Below are 25,304 nucleotides of genomic sequence, written 5' to 3' on the forward strand. Positions count from 1 at the left end.
CCCACGATGGGGAAAAATGCACTGACTAATTCGGACAACAAGAAATCATGATTTTCAGATAAGACACTTTTTACAGAAAATATTATATTTTTATGGTATTTAAAGTCTTGCGATCCATGACAATGAGTATTAATAAAATCATTTAAAATATAACCATTTGAAAAGAGCAGAAACAAAATGACTTTGGACACAAAATGTACCTGCAATTATAGAATCACCCATATGCACTCTGTAAAAATGCCATTATTTTATTCTAACATAATTTGTTGCATCCATTTAACACGTCACAAGGTTTTCTATTTTGTCATTTCTTTACATTTTCAAAGTTTTAACTTCGTTTTATTAATCTATAACTAATTTCAAAGTGGTCAAAAAGTGCTCCAACACTAGCACTTAAAAAATAAGACTAAGAGCAAGTTTTCACTTTTAGTGTGCTCTTTCTTTTTAAACATTCTTTTTATTTGTATTATTTTACAGTGGACGCAGCGTGACTCTGGGTGTGAATTGGGCGGTGCAGGGGGGCATTATTTGAGCTCGTGTTTGAGGACTGCAGGGAGGAGGGGAGCTCAAACACAGCTGGACTTGTTCAATCACACACGCTCCTGTCACCCTGTCCGGGGAACATCGAGGGCACCATCACACTCGCTCGTTCTTGAGGGACTAATCAACACGTGTATTGCTACTGTTTTCCAATTGAAATGACTTTACATGTTTGAGAGATATTTTATTAGCTACTGACCCCAGGACTTCTCGGACTCACCGCGCGCTGACCAGCAGCAGAGCTAAACAAAACTTCGCAAACTTGCTCGTCCGCGCTGTCCCTGAGGACTTCACCGAAGCGACGATGGAGCATTATCGGTGCTTTTGCGCGTTCGTTTTGGTGCTGATGTCCTGTGTTCATTATTCCCTGAGCATGGAGAGGAACAAGGATATTCCAACAGGTAAGCGAGCCCGTTATAGTGGGAGCGCGCTCTGCTGTGACACTGAATGCGACGCAACTAGAATTAGAACTAGAATTAAACGTCCTCTAAACGTCTTTAAAAATGATGATCTGAACAATATGGTAACTCTAATTACCAATGACAACCTTAAATGATTATCATCTGATCAATAGATTATGCCCCTTTAAAGATAGTCACATGGTGAAGTTGTCACAAGGGAACATTTTAAGTCACCAATGTGTGTCTGTGTGTGTGTGTGTGTGTGTGGTCCTGGTAAATCCTACGTTATTGGGACAAAATGTCCCCTCAAAGGTGGCAATTTCCAAAATCCTTGTCCTTGTGGGAACCTTTTTTGGTCCCTATGAGCAAAAACAGCTTATAAATCATACTAAGTGATGTTTTTTTTTTTTTTTTTTTTTTTTTTTTACAAAAGACTGCAGAAAGCTTTCTGTGATGGTATAGGCTTAGGGGATATAATATACAGTTTGTACAGTATATAAAAAAATAAACATTGTCTATGGAATGTCCCCATAAAACAGGAAAACCTCGTTTTAGCCCACATATGTGACACTATTCCCCAATAAGGCTGCCATTTCTTGTAGTCAAGATTTTAATGTTTGTGCCTATACAGAAAATGATTTTCAAAAATAACTCCCCATGAGAAATATTCACTGGAGAAAAAAAACAAGTCTGAAAACTAGCCCCAGTCTCCACTACAGAACACCTTGCTTCTTGCTGGGACGTGAGGGATGTCAGGTAGACCTTTTTTCACACATTTGTGTTGTGAGGGAATGTGTGTGTGAGAGATATAACACTATGCTGTTCAAACTACAAGGCTGAGAGTGTAGTTGTCTAGTACAATAACTACACTGTTATAAAATTGCAAAGCGGTTAATGCACACAATAATGAGTCAAGCATTTCTTTGAAGCTCAAACAAGTTTTTTAATTACTTGCTGGATTCCATTAGGTTGTACAGTCATTTGTTTGCAATAGTAAAACATTAACAGCATAAAAACCTGTTTAAATAATTAAAACGTCTCTATGTTTTGTGCACAGTTGCCTGTGCACTTTTTAGTTACTTGTACAGGAATATAAAGTCGCTCTGTTGATTCCTAACAAGCCTAGTCAGAAAGAAAAATATGACCCCATACGGTTTTCATTCATTTTGGCATTCATTCATTTCCATGCAACAGAAATGTGGCAATCTTTAAACTTAGCTGTCCTAGAGCTTCATTAATATTGCATGAAGGCGATAAGCCTAACGCATCTATCAACCCAGCTTTGAGACAAAGTGATGTGTGCTTAAGAGCGCAATTTTTTGGTTAAAAAAAAAGAAAACGAAAAAAAAGTCAAACATTTTAGAAACCAACCCTGTGTGCTTGTTACAGGTGGTTGCAGGACGACAGAAGAAGATGAAGGTTTAATGATGATCAAAATACAAGACAGCAGAATAGACAACCACACACACTATTTACAACAGAGATCAGACAAAGACTGACTGAACAAACGGAACTTAAAAGCAAACACAGATGACAATGATTAACAAAACACAGGTGATACAGATAACGATGATTGACTAAACACAGGTGATACAAATGAAGTAATAATGACAGTGACAGTCCCAATGAAAACAAACTAAACCAAACACCACTGTGACAGTGCTCTGGATCATTTTATTAAATGCTCTTAATTGGGCCCATAGACTGTAAAAAAGATGGACGACGCCCCTTCGCTCTCTTCCATTGATGAGAACTAAAGCCTTGTTAAAAGCCGACAAGAGCCTTGTTAAAATAAAGTAAATACAATCTCCTTAGTCCTCCGAAGATCCCGAAAAAATATCTGTTGGTGCTTCAGTGACTACTTCGCTCAGAGAAATCAATCATGACGTTAGACCACCGCATCACGTAACTAAAAATCAACTTATTTTTGAAACAGACACTTGAACTTACATCAGCGTGATAAAAACGACAGCAAATGAAAGAAACCACCTTTGGAAAAAAGATATTTGAAGTGTAATTTAATTGTTTAGTTGGTCTCACGTCCCGTTGAATAACACGTTTTGGCTTTACTTTTCAGGGCTTATGCGGCACGCTTGATTGGGCCTGTAGACTAAAGTCAATTAGGTTTTATTAATGCAGTTATAGGCAATGCAAATGACATGTAGGTCAAGTTCTGGACAAATGTAGTGTCAGAACTTTATTGCAAGCTTTACTAAATAACATCACATCTAAAAAGCATCTTTCTAGAAAGGTCACTAGGTAAAACTTTCCAAGAACAAATACCCCAAAGTGCAGCCACATGTCACATTCGAGTATTGTACGACTGGGATTTCACAGTTTTATGGAAGTCAAAGGTGTGAATATTTCATGTGAGTATGTATAGGCTATCTGCTGAGAACGTTTGTAACATCTGCCGTTTAGTATAACACAACTAAAGTACTGTTTTCAAGGAGTCAATCTTCTGTTTCACATTTGAAGCCTTTGTAAGGTTTTTCTGTACAAGTCAATGAGCCTTGTCACCCGCCAAAAGTGCTGTTTCCATATCATTTGTCATTGCGAAAAATTAGCTTTTTTTTCCTTTCCACCACTCTTTTCATTTTCTAGCAAAAGAAATCTACTGCCAGTTCACATATTTAATTTATTTCCTTTTATTACTCCAACTGTTCTTCGATCTTTTGGTCTTTCCATTTAAATTATATTCCTTGATAATCAATCAAATAGCCCTGCTTACAAAAACCTAAGATTGTTTGCTGGTCTTAGCTTGTTTAAGATTGTCTCCCAGTCTGATTTGCTAAAAAGAGCCCAACTCTCTTTAAAATCAGCCAACAGACCAGGCCAAGACAATGAACCAAGTTTAGGCTGGTCTAAGAGGGGACGGAGACAGCTCTCTTGACTTATCAAATGTGTTTGTACCTGTTTAGGCTCCTCTATTTGGTTGAATAGTGGATGATATTTCATATTAACTATATATATATATATATATATATATATATAAGCGTGCATTATTCATTATGGACAACACCATTTGTTACCGATTTTACTTCCACAATCAGAAACATAAGTGAAACCAGAAAAAGTGTAGGGTGGGACTTGGTTTTATCCATCAGAAATTTATAGGATTGTAAGAGGTCACATGGAAGCCAGATAGTTGGAGGGGAGGGGCTGAAAAAGAAGAGGGCTTGATGACAAAATGTGATTTTGTGACATCCACAGATGAATCACACAAAATAAGACAACTGACATGCATAAAAATAAAATAAAAAATACATTTTGACCATGTTGACTTTAAACTGTACCACGTTTCGTAAGCTGTCGGTTAAACAACTGCACTGACACATACCGACCTCAAGAAATCCGGCTGTAAATTTCCAAATTTAAGGTGCACAGCAGATTAAAATCTAAATTGGTCTCTTAATTGCCCCTGATTTGACTTTTTTTCCGTACCTTTGCACACAGTAATTAAGCTACAGTCATTAACAGTTGCTGGTATGTAGATGACGCATGCTATCCTAAATGCAGGGGAAGATATAGAAAGAAAAATACATGGCTTATGTTGCAGAAAGGGAGTGAACGACACAGGAAATCTCTAGTGTTTGAGGCATGACATCACCCCAGTCTGAAAACCCATCCGTCAGCCTGCGTAGCCCAGAAACGTCATCTCTACACAATGCCTGTGGGTGAACTATCACCTTCTGTGAGTTTTCAATGTCCACCCACGTTTAGCCCTCTGTGAACCCTTCACAGTGAAATACTGCCCTGTGAGTTGAACTGCAGCGTGAGATTTACAACTTCCGAGTCCCAGTAAAAGAGAACATATAGCCTGAAGTATATGCTAGTCTATAGTGTTGACTGCTGGACCTGGCAGCACAAGCCTGTAATTGGTCTTGTGCAACATGGTGTCAGTCAACCACACTCTTGATTAAAGAAGAATGGTTTTGTAAAAGCAGTTTAGATGGATGTCTGCTGTGTTTGACAAACCGTTAAATGACTGTCCGAGCCAAAAGACACATAAACAGAAATACAGTTTTATCGTCAAATTTTAACTTTGTGCCACAACCTTGTGGCCTCTAGTCTCGGTTTTTACTTTTTCTCTGATCAAGTTTTGCAGGCAGCTGCTCAGATTTGGCAGAAATTACCATTTATCTTCCTATGACTTTTATTTGATGAACTATGAGCTCTGAGGGACACTTCAGCATTTCTGTTCCCGTAGACAACACATAAGACATCAGCCTTCAGCAGCATGTTAAAGTGACTATTACAGTAAAATACATTACTATATTGTAAATATTTCGACAAGAATAACTCTCAGAAAAAGAAAAAAAAAATGCAACACTTTTACCTTTAGGGGTACAACAGGAAATTGTTCATTATCATGCTTTAGAGTTCATAGTAGTACCTTAGGGTACATATTTCTACTCTAAGGTACTAAAATGCACCTTTTAGGGGTAGATAAGGTACAACGTTTTCCTTTTAAGGGTACTGCCCCAGTGAAAAGCTGCTATACCCCTAAAGCTGCAATTTTTGGACATTTTCTCTGACAATGCACGGAGTGTGTACAGTTCATCTGGCCAAGAACCATTTTTCTAAGATGAAAACACAGAGAATGTTCTTCGGTGGGGTTTATTTTATTCTGGTTACTAGAGCAGGCTTGTTGCCTCCTTCAATGGAAGTCTGTGGGATTTTACCATTAAAAATCACTTTATCCATTAAATCGTAATTAAAAGCATGCACACCCATGATTGTGGCATGCTTACACCCATGCTTACGCCTGTGGCATAGGCGAAATAGGCAAATGCTAAGGGTGCCGCCCATCCATAGGGGTGCCCACGCTGAAGCTTGTAGGTGTGTTCGACTTGAAACGGCGCTGAGCAGACCAATCGGTGTATGACATCAAAGTACTGCGGGAGCTTTTTCGAAATCATATAGAGCCGTCTGCTTTCTAATCACTCTCACGATAATTTGATGTCATACACCAATCGGTCTGCGCAGCGCTGCTTCAAGTCGAACACACCTAGTACAAACTTCAATTACCTGATTGTGACAGATGACCACACTCACTTGATAAATTATAATTAGCCTGCCATAGATACCAAGAAGCCCTCTGGTTCCTAGGGAAGAAGAAGAGAAGAGGAAGAAAAAGAGAGATAGACAGGGGTAATGTGATGTATTGAATAAACATTTTATCTAATTGCATAGTAGTCAGACGATGATGTTGGTTGTTTTGAAAAAGCTATCTAGCTAGAGTTAATGTCAGTTATTTTTACCTTAAAAGAGCAACATTTTATGTAAAATTGTATCACCCAATGGTCACATATACTCCAGTATTTATGCAGTTTCTGTGTGAGTCTATGAACACAATGATCAGTGGTGGAATTGGCTGTGATACAAGGGGCACCAGGTACAATCTTGCCTAGGGCAGCAACTTGGTCAGGGCTGGTAATATGCACCTAATATGTGCTTTTTTATAGTACTAATGCTAATAAAAAGCCAATATCCTATTTATATACATGCTAATTAGCAACTAGTTAATAGTGAGAATTGGACCCTAAACTAAAGTGCTACCAGAAAAAGAAATGCTAGGTTTATTTTCATTAATTATGAACAGACAGTAGTGCAAATTACACTTTGTTCCACCTTGTGGCATTTCGTCCCCTCTGAGGTAGTTGGTACAGTACAGTATCCTTTAGTGTATTAAGCACTAAGCAGTAAACCGAATGTACTCTTGTGTAGCCCCTCCAGCTCTAAGCAGGACTCGAACCCAGCCCCATCCACATGGGAGACAGGCGCTCTAACAAGGAGGCTAAAGACTGCAGTCTCTAGAGCACCTCTTGAGATTAGGGTAGTGAGGTTTACATGCATACATACGTACGTCTGTTACACTCACTACTCTAAACCTCACTCCCATCCGGGTCATGGCACCACCTGTAGCCCCTCCAGTTTGAACCGCCCACTCTAAGCGGGACTCGAACCTAGGTCTGCATGGGAGACGGGCGCTCTAACAAGGAGGCTAAAGTTCGGGACAAATACATGTACTCACATGTTGGATTGTGGGGTTTTTTAACGTAGAAAACATTAGGAATGGTTTAGTCCAAAAGTTGAGAAAAGCGGGACTTTATGCAAAATGAGGAGCTGTACGACAGCTAGTCGCAGTGAGGTGCAGGTAGTGACGTCTGTCTTGGTTTACAACTATATTTTTCAAATGCAGTTTGGATGCTGTCAATGTGACTAGACTAGTTGGGTTAACAAAAGTGTACCAAATTGTTTAAATAGATTGATTGAATTTTGAGCAGCACTGAACAGACATCCACAGAAAAGGCCAAAGTATACTTCAGTTATGACAGTTTTGAATACCAAGTGTATGCTTACAGTGGAACTCTAAGAATGAGCAGTGATGCTTGCCTTCGTTGTTCATATCCTTATCCAACTCTATAACTGTGTGCGGTCTTCAATCTCTAGGTTACGAGGGTTTCCAGAATCAAACAGAAGCTGTTCCTCTGTTTGGCTTGTTTAAATGCTCTGGCCAACAGCAACTCCATGGCAACGCTCAACTCAGCTCAGCACAGGAAGTGATCACAGTAATTACGAGCTTTAGATCACGGCAGGCGCAAATTTGGTGATGTTAACCAAATATCCTCCTCCTTTTTCTCTGTTCTTCATGTTTGTGATTGTTTTTCCAGCCAAGGAAAAAATAAATAAGAGTTACTGGTAAGTTAAAGCCCCAACCGAAATATTGTGGGCAAGCCCATGTTAAACCAGATGCTTCTGATGTCATGCAATGTTCCATTCCAGAGGCAATTACAGCTGCTTTGGAAGGGGCGCATTTGAAGCACAACCCCATCTGCCAGTGTACTACAAGACTCTCGGGTTATAGACACGGGGGCATGTTTAAACAATCAAGGAAATTTCCAGGCCCCAAGAGAGAAAGTTTTTCTATATAAGTTGCGAACAGCTGAAATAATGTCTGTCTACAATCACCCCACCATCAGTTTCCACTAGTTTGTTTTGCACCCAGCCTTCAAATTTGGTTTCTGGTCCCTAAGTGATAACACATTTGGCAGTCACCTGGCTACAGACAGAGATTTAGAGCATTTTGGAATATCAGCATATCTGTGTTTATAGATAAGTATCTTGTTGTTGAGTCACAGCTACCTGTGCTTACATTCAAATTCTTCCGATCCGATTCCGTTTTTTTCTTGCAGTGTAATGAGGCGTAAGTCTGACCTCTAGACATTTGTGTGTATGTTCTGGCAGTTGATTCTGGTGATTTTGGTTGAGTTTGAACTAACATGCTCATGTTAAGCGGGCAGAACAGGGTGCTCCCTACATCAGTTCGGAAGTGTTGGTCTGTTGGAGAAACATAGTGACATACTTACGATGAATGAATAAATGAATGGGTGTTGTGGTAAAGTCTGGCTGTTGAGGGATCAGACTGCCTAATGAGGTCAGTTATACTGTATGACTCAGTAGTGTTTCTATGTTTCCCAGAACTGCCTGAAGTGAGATCACCTCTGTTAGCCTCCATTTGATTTGCTGCCGTAACACAGTGTTCTTATTAAAACTGGCTTCATGTATAGAAATAGATTTAGCTGATGTTAGTAATTCTAAGAATTTTATAGCAGAAATAAATTCTGAGCAAAAATACAAAAAATAAAATGACTTTTTCAGTTTCATTCTTTATTAGATTCCTAAACAAAATGATTTCATCCTGTTGCTTTAGGAGACCAATAGGTTTAACAAATACTGCATTAGTAGCTTCTGATCAGTGTGCAACCAGTGTTATTTTATTATATATTTTTTTAATATTTTGAATTAGATTGTATTTTTCTATTTTATATAAAGTTTTAATAATTTTGATTCAAATTATAATAATAAAAAAAAATATATATAGTATTTGAATTTGAATGTGCCAAAAGTGCAAATATTATTGGCTGGCCAGTTTTCTTCACATTGTGACGGAATAGAGATAAGAACAACTATGAAATAAAATAAAATATTATAAATAAAATATGATGTTGCATTTATGGCATGCGAATGGTTGTGTTGCTTTGAATAGATGCAATCAGACTGCAGAATTATTGCAGTTGATGGGCTGAAAAACTTTATCTTTCATGATAACATTATAATTTACTTTACAAAAACCCATTTATAGTGCAACAATTGTAAGGACTCAGTACTCAGTCCAGTACTACATCGTCTTAGTTGGGATACAATCGACTACTGTTCTTTTAGAATTCTAAATGCTCAACTCTTGAGCCCACCATTATTGCACCCTCTTGAGAAGAATAATGTTGACTCTGGAGTGCAAGTAAATATTAGTATTAATTTATAAAATAGGCTCTCTTTTGTTTTGCATTTCTGAATAGTGATATTCATTTTTTCTACATCATTTGCATCATTATTCATTTGCTTTTAGAATAAGGCCTGTAAAATATGGCCAAATTCGCCAAAACTCTGCTCCGATAGCGTTGCACCACCTCACCATCATTCATGGCGTCAGTAATTCATCAAATGATGATGAAATGATGGAGAAGAGCACCATTACCAGAATTAATGCAGACGCGCTGTTTAGTCAAGAACTTTCAGCATTTTAAAGAGCCCATTCAAGTGCCTGGAGTGATAACGCACAGTTCCAGATAAATCTGCGTTATATTTCACAAACAAGCAATCAGAACCAGCTTACCAGATGGGCAATAACACAATTCATTCTTAGTTCATTGCCCCATATGATTTACCCACCTGATGTATGCCGGGCCACCAGAGAGCTGACCGAAAAGGTGTGAAAGGTCATGTTATTGTAGACTGAGAGCTTACTTAAACATACACCCGTCTCCAGAGCCTCAAGCAATACTTGGAAGATAAGCTGAGAGGGCCACAGAGAAAACAAAGTGTGTTCTCTAGTTTCCAGTCATTTTGTTGAGAAATGCTTACTTTAAGGGGCATTCTTTTGCTTTATCTTGGACTCTGACTCTCCCACTGAGACTTAATTGTTCTTTGTGGTAGAAGTTCTGAGCGTATTATGGTGCCCTTCCAGTGCATTGTGAAAGTTTACACAGACAGCCCTGGACTGTGTGAGCAGGAAAACTTTTAAAGCACCACACTGAGAAATGAAACAGCTAGCCTGTCTCAAGCAGCATTCCTCTGGACCTCAGCAGTTCACACTGATCTGTCAAACACTGTCTCCTCAAGTCAGCCCAGACTATGTACTACATTCAAAATAGCCATCTTTTAAAAGCCCACACAGCTTTTTCCGCAGTTTTTTTTTTTTTTTGCTCTAAAAACAGTGTTCCTACATCAAGGAGCGGAAAATGAAATTCTTTGGAGTGTTGGACAGTGACCTCTCTGTCTGCACCGAATGTCTGCCTGCACTACATTACGCACTATCTGTGGGCTCCATTAACAGACATTATTGCCCCTACAAGGTGCACACTCCCATAATATGATTATTCTGGTTTTGCAATTCTTACTGTTTTACATGTAGGCTAAAAGAATCATGGAAAATACATCTCGATCGAGTGCATTATTGCAGCTGCTTTAAGTGATTACACTATGTGGTGGCTAGGATTCTGTCTTTGAGAAGATACTTTAGAACCACTAAGCACATCTTCATCTTCCCGTGAAGCTCCATATGGCAGACATGTCAAGATTAATATCACTTCATTATTCATTATTTACCATTTCATAAGTGGCTTTTGAGAAAGAAATAAGAGAAACAGCACATCTTATTATCTCACAAGTTAGAAATCACATTTAGTTGAGCGGAAAATTATTTTAATAAGCCTCACTATTACTTTTGCTCATACTTGGTTTTTCAAAAGCTAAGCTTAAGGTTTGTCCATTGTCTATTAAAGTGATGCAGGGAGCACAGCTCACACAGAAATCACATTTTTCGAACCAGGCAGCTTTCTGTTGGTCACCAAAAGGACTAAAGGCAACTGTCAACTAGCACATGCTCATTTTCATCACTTTTGCTTTTATTCTCCTGCACTGGCTCGTTCGCTAAGCTGAACAGACAGCCTGATGCCGATTCAGTATGCTGAATCGCACACCCCAAAAAACAAAACAAAACAATGACATCTGACTAGTGCCAGCGTTGCGGAACACAGCAAAAAACGAAGCAGACAGACATTAAAACACGGCCAGACGTTGCCCGACAGCTGACCATCAGCTTGGTGTGGCCCTGCCTTTATGCGAAATCTGTAAAAATGTACGTCACACAGTGAATTCCCTGTTGAAATTACTTGATTTCGATCATGAAAATGTGCTGAACAACGGTTAATGTGAAACACCTTAAGTATTAAATGTAGGTGGAAAACGCTTCTCAAACTGTCACAACCAATACCTCAAATCATTTGATTAATGATGCTATTGCTTTTCTAATTGATCAAACTTTCCGTTTTTGCCTGGCCAGTAAGCAACCATCCAGAACAACCTAGCAACAACTAAGAAACATCCTGTCAACCACCCACACTGTAAAAAGTGATTAGTGACTTAACTTAAAAAAGGAAACCCATTGCCTTAAAATTATTAAGTAAATAAATGTCATGCGTAATTGAAAATAAAAAGTTATGTGTGAAAACATTTAATTCATAATTTTAAGGTAACGCGTTTCCTCACTTTTTTAAGTTAAGCCAACTGGTCACTTTTTACTGAAGAACCTAGCAACCACCTAGCACAGGAATGGACAACTTTGGTCCTTGAGGGCCACTGTCCTGTAGAGTTTAGCTCCAACCCTAATCAAACACACCCGAACAAGTTAATCAACATCTTAAGGATTACTAGAAAGCTACAGGCAGGTGAGTTTTATCATTATTGGAGCAAAACTCTGAAGGACAGTGGCCTTCCAGGACCAAAGTTGCCCATCCTTGACCTTACAGTACCCAATCAACCACCTAGAACCCTCATTGTAATTGTAATTGTAAAATCAATTACTCTAAACACCTTAACAACAGCAATAGAAATGATACAAGACAGAAGACAAATCTTCCTGTGAAATCTTGTATTTGAGCTGAGTGGAGTGTTTAAGTCACCTGTTTATTTTCATATCATTGCAGACGGTGCTGTTCGACCATTACAGCACAAGTTGTGCGTCATCACATACTTGTTGTGTGTACTGTATATTTATAGCCATGACAACTGATTGTCTATAAGTTTGGTGAGCTGGGCTTGTGATCCAGCCCTCAATCACTCTTGCATGGCACGCTGAAAGACAGTGGCTAGTGTGCGCATTGTCGGGTACTGCGGTCATTTTTTTAATGATGTTGTCTTAAAAGGATCATAGGAAGGTTAGGTCACTTGTGGGTCAAAGCAATTGGTGTTTATTTGTTGGCCTTTGGAGAAGACTACAGACATTGTAACAATCCACCCCCGATCGCCCACCCTCATCTGTTATGTAAATGTTTTGAGACATGCTGGGAAATAGCCTCCAAATTATTTCCTGGTGTAACTTTTCAGATCTGCATAGCCAGAATGAAATAGAGTCAGATATATATCGTGCTGTGATTGATTATACACAGAAATGGATTATTGTGAAAATTTATTTTAAGGACAAGGAGAAAACATTGAAAGATGCATGCCGGCACAGTCCCAGTGGTGTAATACATTCTATATTGGCAAAGCATGAAGTATACGTGAATGAAAAATGTTGGCGTATTCTGAAAATAATGACATTTAGATGTCGATTCCAAACAAGATACATAGCTCAGTATATCTTGGTTAAACAAGCAATCATTGATTTATCCATGATTTACAAATCCCACATGAAAATGAATGTGGCCATAATAGCTAAGGTTATTTTATCTTGGAAGAATTTGATACGAAATGTAGGCTGAGTTCATATTGAGATGTTGATAGAAGACTTGGCATATTGGCAAATCAAAGCATATCTTTTCTGAACCTGAGGAGATGCTGCAGCACCCTAAAACCTCAAATGCATGTCACCATTTGGTCACTATTTCTATTTAATCTTGTTGCTGTCCAGGAGAAACAACTGAGCTAAAGAGGTTTTTTTCTTGCTCATGGGAGTGTACAATGATTAAAGACCCTTACGATTTTCTTTAACATGACCCATGTTTAAGGCTGACGTAACCACTGAACAAAAACAGCTGTCCAGGCAATTTCATTGTATAGAATTCCCCAGCTGTTACTTTAAACTCAAGCTGCTCTTAGAAAGGGGCTTTCTCAGACAATGAAGCTCAATGAGACCTGTACGTTTACAGGATGCTATGTGCACATGGCGTGACCATTATTACTCTAGTGGCCTTACGATGGATATAACATTACCGTCTAAGCATCCAGATTAAACATTTACTGCATCTTATAGAACAGCATAGCTTATGTATGTGAGAGGAACCAGGCATTTCAGTCTGGAACTTAGAAAGGAATCAGAGGGATCATAGTTCAGTTCAAACAAAAAAAAAGCATTGAAGCTTGTTTTATGACGGTCTCCTGGGCTTTTAGCCTTTTCTTGAGAAGTCCCTAGCAAGCGTATTGTGTTCTTCAGAATATTTTGGCTCTTTTCTTATACATTGACTTTTACTTTATTTATGCTTCCATGGAAGCTGTGATCTTTTTCTAACTTCTGAGTTCTGACTGTGGAGGAAATTCAGTGGAATTTTCTCTCAGTGGCTTTAATATGGTAAAATCTACTGAAAATATCACACCCTAAATCTACAGCTGAAACAAATAGTCTAATAGATCTAATAGACCTGTAGAGAGCTATATGTTGTCATTTCCATTCATTTCAATGGCAGTTACTGGGATGGTACATGACCCACTGGAAATATGTGACCTGGAGGATGCCATCTTTTCTCAGTTTTGGATCAATTGAGCCATAAAGCCATGTGACTGATCATATTGCCAGCATGTCTATGTAATAGTGATAAGAGCTAAGAGCCCTAGAATGGACGCCAAAAAAGCAAAAAAAAAAAAAAAAAAAACTCTCTAAGATTCTTTGGTAAGATGAAGAAAAAACTGTAGGACAAAATACTGCACATTCATCGTGTAGGCATTGTTGTTCCAACTTCAATAGATGGGCCGTTTTAAACATCTAACCATGAAATTTTCAGAAGGGCTCAGGAGTAGATTATTTTCAGTAAGATATATTCTTAACGTGTGGAAATCATTGGATTTTTAATGTCAGTATGAACCAGGTGTTGTAATAGAATTTAATTCAGTATTCTGACTTTGTAGTGAAACTTAATATTAAATGAGAAGAAATAGAGATTGAGGCTTGATTTAAGTTCACCTCCTCGCCATCTTGGTTGGAGGCGAGTGTTTAAGGATGTGGCCGATGGCCTTATAGCCGTCAAACTGACGTCATCAGAGAAGGAATACAAGAATGTATAGGAATGTATAAAACATACTGTAGTAAATGTTACATTTCCATGCTTTGCTCAGCACATATGGAGTACTAACACTATTCTGAAATTGCACAGTTGAGCCATTTTACGAGGTGAGAAATCCTGTTGCTCCTGCCATAACTTTTATTTTATTGCTGAATGTATAATAATGTGACCCATTCCAAAATGAATGAGGCACAGGCACTGACCAGTTGTGACTTCTCATTCAACTTGATTTTCACCAGAGACACACTGAACACAATTATAAACGCAACACTTTTGTTTTTGCCCCCATTTTTCATGAGCTGAACTCAAAGATCTAAGACTTTTTTCTATGTACACAAAAGGCCTATTTCTCTCAAATATTGTTCACAAATCTGTCTAAATCTGTGTTAGTGAGCTGAGATAATCCATCCACCTCACAGGTGTGGCATATTAAGATGCTGATTAGACAGCATGATTATTGCACAGGTGTGCCTTAGGCTGGCCACAATAAAAGGCCTCTCTAAAATGTGCAGTTTTATCACACAGCACAATGCCACAGATGTGGCAGACTGGGTATTTAGAAACCCACCCATTTAAATGTTCAGTGTATTTAGAAACCCTCCAACGTAGTTCCTACTGTAGAGAAAGCATTTTAAATGCAGTTTTTCTTAGTGGTCAAAAAGTGAAAGTGACTTGTGAAGACACTATATGGTAACCCAAATAATTTCTTCTAATCCAGTTAATTCAACAAAGACAAGTATTGTGCCACCTTTGCTCATGGGCAGTACAGTATACCTGTTTTTTAAGCCAATCACCTGAACCGCAAATACCATGTGACAAAACACTCTAATGTATCTGGATATGACTTTTAAGTGTAAATCAAAGCACTGAAGCAGTTTTCCAAAGGCCACACAATCATGTACAAGAACAATTGAGGTTTTATTCTATACATGCTTGTCATTTGTTTGAATCAGTACAGTTGTAAAACCTACACTGTGTTACAGAGTTACAGATGACGTACATATATCCTGTTCCTTACTCTTAAGTTTGCTTAAGATTTCTCTGGGGCTGTTTTCCAAACCAAGAGATGACGGACGATTGAAGTTACCCAGCCCTTCACACCCCAGTCTGGAATTTATTTTCCCACAGTGCTCTACAAGAGGGCCTGTACCTGCTGGAAATGTAGTGGGTGCTTAAGAAACTTAAGACCCTCTTCTGCAGCTAACCGTCAGCACCACTGTTACCACCATCAGATGTAACACTTGTACACATTATGGAACACGTCCTGCCAAAACTATTTCAAATCATGGTGATTTTTTACTTTACTCTACATTTATCCTCACAGGAGGAGGGGATGAACTTTGGGAATCAGTCTTGCGAGTGTTGACATAGGTTTGAGGTTTGGTTGTAGTTTGGTTTGGAGTAACAAGATACCCTCTACTTCATACTGTAGGCAAAAATCAACATATATGTGTGTAATATATATATATATATATATATATATATATATATATATATATATAAGGAGTCTTTTTAGTGAATGGCAGGGTTTTGGAAAACCTCATCAATCCTAAATATATTCAGGTTTTCAAGGAATACAGCCCTGGAACCTCTTTATTTCTAATTTATTTATTTTTTTCTCTTGATTATCTTTTGCCAGAAAAACTGCTTGTACTTACTGTTGCAACAGAGGAGACGGATGGCTTCCACCGTTTCATGCAGTCAGCAAACTACTTCAACTTCAATGTGAAGGTAAGATTTATTTCACACATCATTTATATCACACAAAAAAAAAAAAAAAAAAACACACACACAAAATGCCCCAATGCGAGACCACTGCTTCTCACCTGGGTGCTTAATTTTTAAACTCATTCACAACATGCAGGTAGATGGAGGTGTGATGGTAGTATGTTGACTGAGCTGCTGTTTGAACTGACACATGCTGAATGCAGGTGTTGGGGATGGGAGAGGTGTGGAAAGGAGGGGATGTCGGTCGGTCCATTGGTGGAGGTCAAAAGGTTCGACTGCTGAAGGAAGCCATGGAGTCTCTGGCTGACCAAGAGGACTTAGTGGTCTTGTTTGTGGACAGGTAGGTGTGCTTGTCAATTGCCTGTTGAAAAAAAAGACAGTTGGATGATATTTATCTGGCTATGGAGCTGGTTTCTTTTAGTAGTTTGATGGGCTTGTACAGGTTTTGAGAACTTTTCAGATTGTCTGGCTATCAGGCTATACACTTTATATTGATAGTCCACTTAAGACATTTTACTAACTATTAGTGACCTTGTAACTAAGGTCAACTACCTGTAATTTTGCAAGTGCATGTCAACTAATGCTGAGTTCACACTGCACGATTTTAGCCCCGATTTTCACTCACCTACAGGTTTTGAGAGATTGCCGACAAATGCCCGAAATCATTGGCAAATCGGTGCTCGTTCACGCGAGTGACTATCACGCAGTGTGAATTATCAAAGACGTTAAAGCATGCTAAATATCTAGACCTGTCAGCAATTAAAAATCTTGCTGTGTGAATGTGTTCTGACTGAAAACTACATCGGTGATTACCTACAGTCAATGAGAGAGCAAGATACAGGGCAGCGGGATGTTCGGGGAGGAGTTATAGGCCAGAATATCAGTATTTTAATAGATATATTTACAATTATATCAAACAGAAACAAAGCAAAAACATTTGCTTGACCAGCAGCAACAGCAGTACATTTTACACAAAATTATTTATTTACCCCCAACTCTCATTGCAGAACACACAATCCTTGCTCCCCGCGTCTCCCCAACCATTTCCTCCTGCATAATCTGTTTTTTTTTTTCTCCTTTTCGGTGCAAATCAGCGCACAGACAGTTTAGATCACAAGCTTCTTGTGGGCTATCATTTTTAATAACAATTTCAGTCTCCCGCGAGAACTCAAAGAAGATCTTTGTTTGGTTGTGTAACGTAATTTTGCGGACCAGACAGAAGTTGTCGGCGATTCTTTCTTTTGCAAAGTCATGCAATGTGAAACCACCTGTCGCCGATCCATCGTGCAATGTGCACACACACAGCAGCAACTGAATGTTACCCCAGATAGTCGTGCAGTGTGAAAATAACTGTGACTACTTTGAAAACCGTGCAGTGTGAACTCTGCCTTATTCTACTATCTGTATCCTTAACCTAACAGCCTACTAATATTCTCATGACATGTTAGTTAGTTGATATGTAGTTGCAAAGTTACTTATAGTTTGTAGAATGTCTAAAGTGGACTATCAAAAGTGAAACCAATGTTACATCATGAACTTGAACATTAACAACTTAGCAAAGATGCTTAGCAAAGATGTACAGCTGTTGTATTGTTAAAATACCACACTAAATCCTGGGTTAATTTTATTTTTATTTTTTACTAGTTAAATACATGTTTAACCATGGAAAAACAAAATATGAAATTAAATTTTGAAAGTGGGTTTAGCAACGCTTTAGACTCTACATTATGAAGCCTTTGACAAGCCTAAACTGCATTGCATGGCAACTATTACTGGGTAAAATATGAACAATCTGAAACATGAAGCAAGACAGCCCAAGATTAAGTGTTAAGGATTAATAAACTTTGTTAACAATTCATGTGTGAAAGGCCCATAAATGGTATCAGATTTACTAAACAGTAAAAATACTGGTCCACATTCCAGAGACAGAAAAGGTTCCAATATCCATTTCTCTATGTGGGTACTAGCTGTGAATAGACTCTAATCTGCCATAAAATACTTACTACTTTGCCTCAATACTTACCATAATTATTTACTTCGTACTTACCTGTAATTTAAAGTAAATTACGGCCAGAAAAATATATAGTCTAGATAAAGGCAAAGTAACTGGCTAAATATATAGTAGTTTTTCATCAACTATAACAAATGTGTCATAAGTGTAAATGCATATCCTTTTTAACCCACCTCAGTAAGAGAAATCTTACAGTATCATTTCCAGTTCAATGGGAAACATCAAGACTGTGTGAAGGCAAAACAGTCGGGAATTTGTTCAACAATTCTGTAGACCTACCTTTAAAACCAAGGCTCTTGCAGAAATTGTGGCATTTTGCTCAATTTATGCAAATCAACCATAATAAATTGCACGGTATTTAACTTCATCGTTCAAGGGAAATTACAGCATGTCAATTCATAATGAAAGTGTGGCGAGGTTTTTTTTTTTTTTGCTGTGCAGGTCTGGGTGTGTTCTACAGAATTGTGAGTGATTATTATGATCACAAAGCAGTAAAAGATTAGTGTCTGAAGTTAACTTCATGCTTACCTGCCACATGCAGTGCCGTTTTATCAAGGGGTCATTTATATAAATCACCTCAAATCGAATCAAGTCCTTATTGTAGAACTCTCTGAACTCTGAAGCAGCTATTTATACACACCCATATCTGGAATTACACATATTTCTAGGTCTCCTAAACAGCTCAGAGTTCAGAAAAGTTCAGAATAACATTCAGGGCCGCACGTTCGTGAATAGCTAGCATTGTGTATAAGCTAAACATTTAGGAAAGTAGCTAGCAAATCAGAGTTCTGGGTTCCTCTGAAATATATGTTACAGTATTATTTCCTTTACAGGTGTAGTTGAGACCATTTTGCCACATTAAAGCTGTGTCACATATTCCAGAGATGAATTTTAAGTCATGATAGAAAAAAGGGAAATGATTTGTGTGCACAGGTGTTCCCCAGACGAGAGGAAACCATGGTGCCTCCCTCACAGTTTACTTCCTCTGATGACATTTATAGTTACTAACGTTACCAGGCATATTAATAGTGTCTGAAATAGAAGACCAAAATGCCTAAGAAATGCCCTCCACTCCCTTCCAGCAGTTCAGTGAAAATAGACACAGCATATTAAATTAACTGGACGTGGATTAGCAAACATAATTTGTGCAACTGCTTGATAATGTCTTAAATGTGAAGATCACTGATCCGTTGGGACGCTTAGTGAACATAACAATTTACTTATTTCCCCTCTTTAGTTATGACCTCATCTTTGCTGGTGGACCTGAGGAGATTCTCAGGAAGTTCCAGCAGACCAATCATAAGCTGGCGTTCGCTGCTGAGGGAATCATCTGGCCAGATTCTCGACTGGCAGAGAAGTATCCTTCTGTCCGGAGTGGGAAACGCTTTCTTAACTCTGGAGGTGTGTAAACATGGGAATGGCAAATATCTATAGGATTTGAAAATAGGAAAGTTGCTTCATAGTTACTCATAATGGTTTATCAGATGAGCCCAAAGCCATTGTATTATTGAGATTCCTCAAGAATTCCTCAATTACTGAGATTTCAGTTTGGTTCAATTGGATTTCTACATCACTTATATTCTATCAAAACAGCACGAGGGCATTTACCTGTGCTATTTTATACTGATTATGCTAAATAACCAAATAAAGGTCATGCAAAGTAATGTAAATGCCTTAATCAATATTATTTTTTAATGGAAAGGCATAAACACATGGAAACCACACATGCAAGCTAGAAACACTTCTGTTAACTTGAATATAGTGTTTCAGACATAATTCTTGGTATCACAATGAGAAATCTGCTGCATTTACATGATATTTTTAAATTCATAAATGTACTTGTACCAATTTTGGTATAAATAAACAGACTTGTCTTGTGTATATAACTGGTCAAAATCTGATTAGCACACATTTTTGGCTGTTACCTTAAATTTTGCATGTAAGCACCTTTACTGCCAATCTGGTAACTTATTCATTGTGTACACATCTTATATGTTTATGTCAAAACCTGACCGATGGTCTTGTTGTGTTATAGATATTCACTTTCACTAATCAGCATTTTGTAAACACTTTTTGCATTTTGCAAATGTAAGGACTAAAACAAACCATTCAAGTATATGAACAAACATTTTTAGCTTTCATGCATCATCCAACATGTGTCAAACACACTGTTACCACAAGGGGCGCTATAAAGACCAGTGTGAAATAGGTTTTGTTTCAGCAATAGATAAAGACAACTTTGCTGAGACAGTTGGTTAAACGGTTGACATGTACTGTTTATAACAGGCTACCTGAATCTGGTTTAAGAGCACGTTCACGTTAAGATTGTGCACAATTGATTTGTACAACTGTTTAGTCTGTAAACGTTCTATTGGTTCTTCACAGCTTATAATACCTTATGGTTTACATTCTTCAACATCCCATGTTATTTATACACATGTTTGCATGTTTTGCTTGTGTGTTTGGGAGGTCAGTCTTCAAGAATTCAACTCAGGCAGCATATCACTGGAAGACTTTATGCACATGAGGTCATGGCCAGCTGCCATTCAGCCGTATCATCACAGTGCAGTTTGCTGTGTGGGTTTGTTTGGTCTGGTAGGATTTAGAACAATGCAAGGAGGGTGATTATAGAGAGTGAAGTACAAACAGTGGAACTTTTTTATCTGTGTAATATGATAGAGAAAGTGTTTTCTGTGTAAACTGCCAAGCGGCAACTCACCCTGTGGAATTTCCTGAGTCCATAGTGGACTATTCATACAGGGGTCTTCATGAATGGTGCATTCATTTGAGTGTGTGTACGTGTGCATCCATCCATCTTTCTCAGATTGTCCATTGAAGAACAGTAACGTCAACCCCTCTGTACTCAAAAAACCCTGTGGTCATTGCTCGTCTAAACTTTGTAGTCCTGATTCTTTCTATTTTCATCTGGCCAATTACTGCTTTGACTGCAGTGGTCACTTCGTCTTGTGTAGTGTCCTGTCAGGGCGTTGAGCCTGTGTCATTAACAGGACAAGTTTGTTTGTGTTGGACTTCCTGTTTGATTGCCTGTACATCCAAAATTGAAGGTTGGTTTTATCCCTTCAGCTGCTCCGTAGATTGTGGTGACTACCGTTTTGTTTCAGTTGGACCAGAAATGTCATGTTGACCAGTGCATTTGTGGAAATAAGAAAGACTGCATTGCACAGCTTGTCTCTTTCTGATCATCCCTTGTGTTGCCCAAATTCAAGCTTCTTGAAGGTAGAGTTGATTTGATCTGTGGGAAAAAAAACATTCTGGATTCTAAATTAAAACCACATGTCATGATGCATTACATCTGGCTTCAGCTATTGCTTTCGAACCTGGGCATTATGTCAAGGGTTTTACTTTTTATTGCACTGTAATAAAACAAGATTCATGTCACCACATCTGAGGTGACCGCCTACAGACTAAGGATATCTGCTAATTTAGTGAATGAACTGACATGTAAATCATATTTGCTTGAAAACTTGCCTTGTTTATCTTCTTCTAGATTCTAGCGGATTGGTGATTCATTGAAAGATCTCAAGTCTCGATGTCCAGTAAAATCATTTGAGGTGTGATGGTGCCTTCTAAACAGATTTGTACAGATTCCTACTAAAGCCACTGGAAACATCAATTTTATGTGTTTTAAATGGTTTTCAGATCAGCCTATTAATGTAGGCAATAGAAAAAGGTTATTAGGAATTAAAAATGTCTAGGGCGGTTACTTAAAATAGTTCCTAATTCCTGCGGAATGGTGGTATCTAAAACTGCACAGAGGCCAATGTGAGAACCAAGCTCTACAATTTTCAACTGTGGTTAGAGCTTTAAGAAAATGATGAGAAATCCGTACGCAGGTTACTATAGAAACACAGAGAGCCAGCACATATGCTGATCAGAGCCCTCCGTCCTGAGTAGATGTAGAAAGTCTGTGACTTCTGAGGTTAGACGTGGCCACACAACACTTGTTGCTTGTTGGTCAGATACCTCTGCCAGACTTCCCACTGTTTTGAGGGTTTGAGGAACCGCACCAGAATTGGGAGTGAGATTTAAGATTCTCAGAAAAGGCATAATTGAAATTGGAATCGTTGTATCCAGACATCCCATAATGTAAACGCTTTACACTTTTTTTTTACAACACAGACAGTCCATAAAACAACCAATGTGATGTCTTTCACAGGCTTTATTGGCTATGCTCCATTCATACAGAAGATTATGAACCAGTGGGACCTTCATGATAACGATGATGATCAGCTGTTCTACACGAAGATCTACGTGGATCCACTTCAGAGGGTCAGTGAAGAAACAAGCCTTAAGGCACTCTGCGAGAACACAAATGTGCTTGTAACTTGACCACATGCACTTATAAAGTGCTTACACCCATATCATACCATTCAAAAGAAAACAAACTGGTTAAAAATACAAAACTATAAACAGTTTACACGAGGACAAAGGTCACACCGTCACTTTTACACAAACTCAAGTGTGTTCTCTTCTTTATTTTAGGAAAGGCTTAATATGACCTTGGACCACAAGTGCGAGATTTTCCAGAATTTGAATGGAGCAGTTGGTGAGTCAATCCAAGATGCTTTGTAAAACTTGCTATTAAACACAAGTCATTTTTTTCATATATTGCATCATACTGGTGAATAAAGGGTTGCCAAAGTTTGATTTAGATTTTGCATCAAAACAATTTTGGTCTCAGTATTAGTTCTCGGTAATCAAGTAATTAAGGCAAGCATCACTAAGGGTGCTTTCACACTGGGCACGCTTGCTGTGGTCCGGATCCGAGCTCGATTGTTCCCGGCGCCCCCTGCAGCGTTGGTCTGGTTTCAAACTCAACTTGATTCCATCGAACCCTGGTGCACTTGCGTTCATTTTACTGTACGTCATCACAAACGTGCTGGCTGCATGAAAGAATACAGAACAATATATTGTTTTTTTTATTCATTTGGTGCTATTATGCGCAGCAAAGTAAACGACACTTGGGTTTACTGTATGTGTGTCGCATGAAGGTGGCTTTCTACTGCTTGCAAATGGAATCTTTAGAGGAGATAACGGATAGCCATTCATTTGCCGCCATGACTGCATTCACTCTGCTCAATTACACTGCAGGCTCACTCTCGTATCCAAGGTAAACCATCAACACTATCATCCCTTACATGTGTTTTATTGAACTAAAGACATCGTCATCTGCAGAATTCAAATGATCTATCCAATCATCACGTCTTTCCAATCATCACATCATTCCAATCATCACATCATTCCAATCATCACATCATTCCAATCATCACGTCATTCCAACCTGCTGTCAACAATCAGTAATCAACATGTCTGCCCAATCAGCAAATGAGTGGAGGGCTATACTTTATACACAGTCGACTTACCTATGCTCCTCGACAATTTTCAGCATGGTTACTTTCTTAACCAAAAATACGGGGGGAGGACTCTGGGTTCGGGCCAAATTCCGAGCTTGGAGCCCTCCCCCGGACAGCACACCAAAAACGCATATACCTTTACGCTGATCTGATTATTTGTAAGTGTGAATTTGTAGAACTGCCAGTGTGAAAGCACCCACACCTTTTGTTCTACAGACACCTGAAATTATGTGGCCTATTTGAGAAGAGTTGTGCAATATCAAGTCTCAGTGCCCAGACTTACAATTGTTGCCTGCTGAGCAATAAAACACTGAAATCCATGGACTTACTGAATGTAAAAATGTAAAGATCCATTTTTTAAATTTAGATGAAGTTCTCCTGAAGTTTGGAACGGAGCGAGTGCGAGTGAGGAATACTGTCTACAACAGTCTGCCAGCGGTTATCCATGGAAATGTGAACACCAAGGTAAGCGTCAATGAATAATGCAAACAGTGCAGAAAGTAGACCTGGATCAAAATACCTGCAGTTTTCTGTTGTCTTAGTGTTATGTCTTCATGCACATATTCTAACAGATATTGAACACTTGCGTTTAATGAGGTTTTCAATTGACACTAGAAGTGTCATTCAAGCTGTGTCACTCAAAGCAAATTAACTTCCAAAACACAATGTCTTATTAGTTGTCATTGATTATGTAGGTCAAACCAAGTGTTAGCCAGTGGCAGAACTTACATATTCGCTTTTCTAAATTTGTCTGACCATTTAAGTTGCACCTTCTGCAGTTGCTTTCATTCATTTCATTCATGCTTTCATTCATTTCATCTTCCTCGAAACTAATAATATTTTCTAGTAAAACACAACATGACTTATTTTCAAAGTGATGCCCCTGACTGTAATTGTACAGTTAGTGACTAAATACTAGACAGTCCTTTGACCGGAATATCACAGTCATTGCCCAACTCTCTCAGCCTAGCAGTAGAGTTTGACATTTTAGCAGGATGCCTGGGTGATAATGTAATCTCAAGCCCATAGAGCTTTTCCATCTGCATCTCAGTGACAGATTAAATAAACACAGCACTGTGTGGAGTCATATTCTAATATCCAACCATCTGTGCTGTTTCTAATGAATAATCATCCATCCAGAGCTCACCCTTATGCTCTTTGATTCATTCAAGCTGCCCTGTGTCTGTCCCTGATGATCTCTCTGATCTCCAGTGTCTTAAAAATGCCCTGGGGAATACAGATGTTCTCGTAAATACTGAAACAAGGTCCAATAAAAGTAACAAGGCTTAAGGATACACAGTAGTAGCTTACAACCAGAACATGAAGTCAACGGCTTGGTTTATAGCCTTTTTTCATTTGGAATTAGTGAGCAATATCTCTTTTCTGTCAGTAATGTTTAAACAATTGACCTTTTGACCTAGAGGTCATGACCTGGTCTCCAAGGGGTTGTCTGTCTTAGCAGTCAACAATAAATGTTAAATTAACTAAAACTATGTAACATGGGACGAATAAGAGACTGCATCTGGATACCATCTGTAATGTGTTTGAGGCTGGGTTGAATTGAAGATCCCCTCCTTACAATTGCGTTCTAACTTCCTGTAATCGAAAACAGCATGACAAGAGTGTGCAGTTGTCCTGCCAAAATCTGTATCCAGCAGTCAGTGAACAAATTACCAAGGAATATGGGCTTGTGTTCCAGCGAACAAAAACTCAAATCTTTGGCACATGGACAGTTTTAAATTAAGGTTGAATATCACTTAGCAAATATCCAATTGTATACTGTATAAAGGCAAGTCGTTTTACATAGAAACATGTTATCATTGTATCTTGACAGATTCCCTTACTTCTAATGTTCATGACAGTAGTCGTCTGTGTCTGCGTTACAAATATACAGCAGTGATACATT

General features: G+C 38.5%; 1 protein-coding gene across 2 annotated transcripts in view; it reads left to right on the forward strand.

Annotated features, from left to right (window-relative positions):
• Window positions 1-530: 530 nt before the first annotated feature.
• plod2 (procollagen-lysine, 2-oxoglutarate 5-dioxygenase 2) overlaps window positions 531-25,304 on the forward strand; it is a 41,909-nt gene continuing 17,135 nt past the window's right edge. For both annotated transcript variants that reach the window (XM_081352204.1, XM_081352205.1), the window contains exons 1-7: window positions 531-941; window positions 15,924-16,015; window positions 16,216-16,352; window positions 19,261-19,424; window positions 22,201-22,313; window positions 22,527-22,590; window positions 23,766-23,863. In XM_081352204.1, coding sequence (XP_081208330.1) covers window positions 845-941; window positions 15,924-16,015; window positions 16,216-16,352; window positions 19,261-19,424; window positions 22,201-22,313; window positions 22,527-22,590; window positions 23,766-23,863 — 765 coding nt within the window. In that variant the 5' untranslated portion in view covers window positions 531-844. The remainder of the gene's footprint in view (window positions 942-15,923; window positions 16,016-16,215; window positions 16,353-19,260; window positions 19,425-22,200; window positions 22,314-22,526; window positions 22,591-23,765; window positions 23,864-25,304) is intronic.

This window comes from Scardinius erythrophthalmus (genome assembly GCF_964197995.2).
Source record: "Scardinius erythrophthalmus genome assembly, chromosome: 22".
NCBI lineage: Eukaryota > Metazoa > Chordata > Actinopteri > Cypriniformes > Leuciscidae > Scardinius > Scardinius erythrophthalmus.